Here is a 6,703-nt window from a genome sequence, read left to right on the forward strand (position 1 = left end):
TTTCATTGTGTCTTGTGTTTTCAGGACTCGAATAGAGCAGTAACTTTTATAGAGTACTTTTTTTTTTACAATTTGAGTCACTTTTATGACTATTTTGGGTCTAGTAATCAGTCAAATTGGCAGTCAAAAAAATTAAATACTGACCCTTTTTGGATAGCATTAAAGTCCACAAGTTTTTGTTGGGAAATCATAATGCACATCAACCCATTGTACAGTTTCACTGTCTTGTAATATTACCACAGCTTTAAACTGGAATTGGGAAGCACAGTTCACACTTTCATACAATTTCTCCTGATTAGATTCACGCACACAGCAGCAAGGTAATACATTTTCTTCCCACCGGCTCGTGTCAGGGTGTGACCGAGCTTATCCCTGGTAACGCCATGGTAACATACATCAATACTTTCACTGAAGCGCCCCAAAAATTAAACTGTTCAGCACAAAATGGAACATCACACAAAAGGCTGTTACGTTTCAGAAGAACACATGTGCTGAAAACCTATTTAAAGTCTTTAAGAACACACTGTAAAAACTGGCATTAACCACTGGGATTCACAAGGCCCTTTAAACCACCTAAAGTGGATGGAGAGTAACATCTCAGTGACATGCCACACTACACAGCTGAACAATGTCGTATTAAACATTTTTTTTTATCATTTAAGTAGTAACCTATAAAACTAGCATAGCTTATTTTGGATGGACAGCTTAATTTCAGATGGGGCAGGCTGCCTGAATCTTCTAATGCTTATGAGCATATTACTAAGTATATTAGTAAACAGTTTTCACAACAGATGGCATGATCCAGTCCTAACCCAGTTGAGATATAACCTTAGAGCAGTCTAATAAATACTGCCACCACCTGTAACACCAATACAGTCAAAAGGCATCTGAACAGTGTAAACCATTTAAACAACACATACTACATCTCTATCCATGGTGTATGGCAACAGCAGATCACCTGAATTAATTTACTATACAGCAGTTCAAATGGAAGTGCAAACCAAACATTTTTCTTTTAGTAGGGCAGCATCCTGTTTTCTTGCTTATACTTTCTGCAGATCATACACATCTCCAGTAATATGCAATATGTTCCCTGTTTGTTGATGCCCCACCTCCACCCTAGTGCTGTAACCCTGGGTGGGCGGAGCTCTAAACGCTGCGAAAGGTGGTCATGTCTTTGGGCTCTTTGCTCGGCACACACCAGTCATCTGCCTCATGGATGGTCTTGTAGTGCTTCCATGCTGACTTGTTATAAACTGGGAGCCTTTCAATGGACTCGGTAGAAAGTGCCTTCAGAAAAAAGAAGGGTATAACTGCAGTGAACTCACTATAAATATTGCATACCTTTCTTTTAACAGAATAGCAAGCAGTATAACAACTGGAATGTAACAGTTCATATTCTTAAATGGATATGATCTACATTTATGGCATTTCGCTGACACTTTTATCCAAAGTGACAATTATGACAGTGTTAGGCCTCTGCTTGCTCAGAGGCCCAACAGTGGTGGGGGCTTGAACCGGCAACCTTCTGATTACTAGTCCAGTACCTTAACCACTGAGCTACCACTGCCTCTACTTACTCTGATGTATATAACTGCATCGGTGCCAAAGCCCTCCATTGAGTAGAGCTTCAGGTCTCCCTGGAAGTAGCGGGCATACAGTCTGGAGATGGGTAAACCGTAGCCATAACCAGCCTAAAAGCAGAGTTCCTTCATTAGCGGGGCTTAACGTAACGTGTCCTCCACTCACACACAGTTGCGATTTAAGTGTCAGGTCACATTTCCAGTATTGGGCAGAGACAGGTCTGACATCAGAGTCCCAATGGGTGTGTGCTTGAATATTTAGTACTTGCACTTTTAAACATTACTAGCAGCAATAGGAAGTGCAGTTGCAGGTTAAACTGACCAGAGGGGCAGCATGGGATGTGTCCATCTGAGGCCGAGGGGCAGTGGAGTAGGTGTATGTGAACAACCTGTCAATTTTCCTCAACGGGACCCCACCTCCACGATCACTGACCTATGAAAGCAAACAAATTATTCTTTTGAAATTGATGGGATTCATCTCTTTGATAAATTACATTACATGTTTAATATTTTTTTCAAACCAACAACCAAAGGGTTGTAATAACAGATAACATTAACCAAATTAGAACCAAACCCTCAGACTCACTAGTGTCACTCGTTCTCTGAGCAGTATAATGTATTCTACCATGTAGAAGCCATCACTTGAGCCAGCAATACAGCATCTTTCTCTAAAGCACTTCATAAATGGTTTAACTTCATAAACAGCACAGGGTTAAAATTGGGATTGACTTGCTCCACTCAGTGTAGTTGTACCTTTACAGTCAGGTCTTCGTCCCCCAGGGCAATCTGGACATGAACTGGAGGATAGTCCATAGCGTCTTCATACAGCTCCATGGTGGCCCGCATTGCATTCTGCAGGAGTTGGGACATTATTAGCTCCAGACCCGACACACTAACTCTGGACATAAACACCATTTTAATACTTCCAAGGACACTAGTCAGTCCCTCAGTGATTTGTTTGGCTCACTAACAAAGTCAGGGTTCCCACTCTGTCAAATTCCCTGACGAAAAGAGTTATTTTGGTGACCCATAATGAATGGAAAAATAAGCCACCTTTGTTAAATTGGCATGGAAAGATTTTAACAACCACTTGCATTATATGGGAAACGTCAAAATATAACATTTTGATAAACTAAAACAAAGATGCCACAAACAAATTCCATGATATTCCAGAAATTCAATGACCAGTGGGAACCCTGTAAATTCCAACATATTAGGCATTATAAAAGGCCAGAAACTGTATACAGTACCTTAAATAATTCAAATACCATGTGATACAAATGGGATGGCACATATACCACTGTTATGGGTTTAGTAGGCTCTTTAACTGCAAAAAAAGGGTTCAATGCAAAGTGAATTTGACAAAAGAATTAATTTTGTTATTTCATTCAATTTCTCATGATGGAGAGTATAAACAATTGGATTGTTCCATTACCATTAATTTCTTCAAGTTTTAATTCTGGTGAATTCATGTAGTACCGGTCGCATAAATGTCTAGCATTTTTATATGCATCTGCCAAGAATAACAAAACAAATAAAATAAAGAACAGCACAATTTTCTACAAACCCTTTCATTAAAATGCCAAAAACAGTCAGTCAATCATGTTATGGATATCGATAGTAGTGTTACCGCTTAAAAGTCTCCTACCTTTGACCACATCTGTGACGCGGCAGTGCGGGTCAATGCTGCCTATCTGTTGAGGATGAGCTGGGTTCACCCGCACTCTACCCCCAAACAGAAGAGCTGCAAAGGACATGTCATCACGGTCTCTACAGCACAGTGCTTCAGTAAACATGCACAACTTTACGCGCTCTGTGCCACACTGCAGGACTACCATTACTACCGCTGCTATTACTGGTGATAACTAACTAAGAACTAGAAAGGAATGCACAAACAAACTTCATATTGACTTGACAAAGGCCGCTGAAAAGCATTTAAAAGTCTACAGAAAGAAAACTTGAAATCCGATAGGCTGTTGCAACAGCAAGACTAATCAGTCCCAAAAGCACATGCGATGTAAGGCACTGAGGAATGGATGAATAGAGTGTGAAAAACAGTATGAGGTTTTGCTGTAACAATAACTATTAGAGGTAACCTAGCCTGAACAGTTACAGATACACATAGAATGTTGATGATGATGATGATAATTATTATTATTATTATTAGTAGTAGTAGTAGTAGTAATAATAATAACAATAATAATAATAATAATAATAATAATACATAAAGCAGGCTGTGTCAAGTCAACATAATGACACTGATATTAGTTCAGGATCTGACTGTGCTGGTTAAGGAGCATTCGTATGGAGATCCTGCTCATGTAGAAGCGGTCCAGAAAGTACTGCATGTTCTGGCTGGTGACTGGGTCGGTGCCATAGGCCTCCTTGTACTCAACCACTCCCTGAGCCATAGTGGGCACCACATCGTTGTGCCTGTTGCGGATCTTTATCACCGCATCTGTGAAACTGAGAGCAACAACATGTTGAGAGAGCAAAAGGTGAGAGACATCTGCTAAGACTGATACTTCCAGATGGTTATACACTTACTCAAATGTTACTTTATTGTCATTTGCATCTTTGTCCTTGAACTCTAGGATATCTTGGAGACTCTGCATGTACCTGAGAAGAATTAAACAAAGAAAAAAAGCATTACACACATGCACAATAATAAAATATCATTCCCACTATTGTGTTTGCTATATTGCTCATCTTAGACTTATTTGAGATTATATGGATACATTCCCTCACCAACTTTGCACTAGTCCCACTGAAGGCGTCCTCAGCAAGTTATCAGGTAACAAGTTGATCTCTTTCATTATGTTTGCCAACCTGACTGGCAGTTCACCTCTAAGAAACCTGAACGATGTTTTCTCACACGCATTTTCTGAACCTGTGGAAAGAAGACACAAAATCACACAAAAGAAGACGCAAAATCTGTCCTTTTATCAGACGCAGTCGTTATCCAGACACTTACCAAAGTCTAAGAACTGTTTCATTGAGAGGGGCGACGGGGAGAATCTGGAATAGTAGTCGACAAGCCTCCCGACGGAGGCATTGCTCAAGTTCATTAAAGTCCTCAAACTCCTCATCTTTGCAGTTTTCTTTCCAAATGCACTGTTACAACCTCTAGCACTTGCAAGCTATTGTTTTAAATAGCTAGACTAACTAGTAAAATACTCCTGCACTGCACAAACTGGGGCCGTAAATAACAGCTAACCCAGCTAGGTTACCTAACGCGAGCCTGCTAGCTGGACACTACGCGAATTAGAAACCGTAGAGGTGATCTGGAATCTCAATTAACCTTAAACTGCGTTATCTGCGTTACGTGGATAGTTTAACTGAATAAACACCACATCCTGTAAGCCTCGGTTGCCTGCGTGATTAGCTGGAAGAACCTGTCCGCACACCTGCCTGGTATCCTGACTCTCTGTCTACTAACCAGTAAACCTCCCAACACGTGTATAAATCGCGATTATACATTTATTTATTTATTTATTTGCATTCAAGCCTGAAATGTTGTTCTTAGCGTCGAGACTTTAAAATCGGCATGGCCCGCACGGGCCGTAGCGTCTGGATATTGCGCAACCCGACCCTCCCTGCGTCATAGGGTGACCAACGATGTGCCTGAATACGTCAGCGAATTTGAGCTTTGCCTTGTCTTGGTATAGCAATCTTTGTGTATATTAGAATTCATGTATATTAACAATTAAGTTTACTCATCGCAAGTAAATGTTTAGTTAAACCGGTTCAGTGTGGCGTAAGATTCAGACAGGTGGTTGCACTGACCAGCTCGGAAATCATCTGCTGACTCACCAAGGTCTATATTTTCATACCCGACACGTGTTTTCAAAACCACTTCTTGCTGCTTCAAACTTCACAAGGAGGTAATAAAGCAGAGGTGGGTAGAGTAGCAAAAACTGTACTCAAGTACTGTTACTTTAAAAGAATAATTACTCAAGTAGCAGTAAAAGTAGTCATTTAAATTATTACTTAAGTAAGAAGGTAAAAAAAGACTACTCAGGTTGCGAGTTACTTATATCGGAACCCATTTAATAACATTTAATATATAAATTTTATATATATATAAACACACACACACAAAAACCCAAAAAACCGTGGTCCTCGTACTTCTTTTTACATCTTTTTACATCTGTTTTAAACATGTCTCTCTCAGGCATGTAAGTGAACTTCACAATAAGAGCATATTACATAAATAAGGCTGTTATTACACATAAAATATGTGGTCTTGTCCAGGTGTTTATATTTGTCCTCAGGAATGTCCCTCTTCAGTGCCCAGTAGTAAGTGTCGATCTTCCATAGGTTTGCTATATCCATGAGTGTAATCGGGTCTAAACTATTTGTTCTAAGTAGCCAGCTAAAAGCAATGTTACGTCTCCTAAATGCATACGCGTAGATGTAAATATAATGGGTAAAAAAAAAACTGAAAACATTTGGATTCAGCGTGCAAACACATAATAAACAGCCGCTTTCTCTGGTCTTGCTTAGTGCGTGTGTTGGGTTTAAGTTGAGGTTTTTCGTATGGGCTAAATGTTGTGCATATATAACTTAAGACACAAGCATCGCATTGGACTTGATCACTTTGTGATTAGTGCTATGTGTGGGAATATTCCGAGCTCTTGCCAAGGTCACTTACCAGAGATATATATCCTACGTTGTCTGGCTAACAAATGGGTTTGCATATGGTTGTGTAACTTACTAATAAATAAATTGCCCGAGTTAATAACCCCTTTGCCATCGAATTCGTACTTTCATAAAGGAATGAAACGGAATGAATGAATATTAATTTTCAGCTTTGCAATTACTTGCGCACGTTTAACGGCTAATTTACGTTAGCGTTACAGTCGCATGCGCATGCGCACTATAACTTTCGGACTTCATAGGACACTTCACTGAGCATTAATTAAGTAATCAATCAACAGAAACATTAATTTACAGGTCCTACATTTCCCATAATGACCCAGTGTGTTTCCAAACGCGTGAGCGGCTAAGACTGTCTGTCCCAGTCAGTTTCTTTCACTATACGGCGCTAGTACAGTAACTTACACTATTTAAACGTACGTCAGCCACAAAGAAGAATGATAATCGTAAGGATAATGATA

The 6,703-nt window shown here is 39.8% G+C and overlaps 1 protein-coding gene across 2 annotated transcripts; it reads right to left on the bottom strand.

Annotated features, from left to right (window-relative positions):
- Nucleotides 1-159: 159 nt before the first annotated feature.
- Nucleotides 160-5,173, bottom strand: pdk1 (pyruvate dehydrogenase kinase, isozyme 1). Of its 2 annotated transcripts, XM_081713687.1 has the most exons (12): nucleotides 4,558-5,173; nucleotides 4,332-4,473; nucleotides 4,131-4,202; nucleotides 3,865-4,049; nucleotides 3,232-3,327; nucleotides 3,019-3,096; nucleotides 2,834-2,910; nucleotides 2,337-2,435; nucleotides 2,170-2,259; nucleotides 1,906-2,016; nucleotides 1,581-1,694; nucleotides 160-1,290 (listed from the first exon to the last, which is right to left on the bottom strand). In XM_081713687.1, exons 1-12 carry the CDS (start codon nucleotides 4,670-4,672, stop codon nucleotides 1,150-1,152), a joined length of 1,320 nt encoding a protein of 439 aa, XP_081569813.1. In that variant the 5' UTR covers nucleotides 4,673-5,173; the 3' UTR covers nucleotides 160-1,149. The 2 variants fall into 2 exon arrangements, with proteins under 2 accessions (XP_081569813.1, XP_026883355.1); XM_027027554.3 differs by lacking the exon at nucleotides 2,170-2,259.
- Nucleotides 5,174-6,703: the final 1,530 nt, after the last annotated feature.

Source organism: Electrophorus electricus, chromosome 4, assembly GCF_041902795.1.
Source record: "Electrophorus electricus isolate QZ-2024a chromosome 4, ASM4190279v1, whole genome shotgun sequence".
Classification (NCBI taxonomy): Eukaryota; Metazoa; Chordata; class Actinopteri; order Gymnotiformes; family Gymnotidae; genus Electrophorus; species Electrophorus electricus.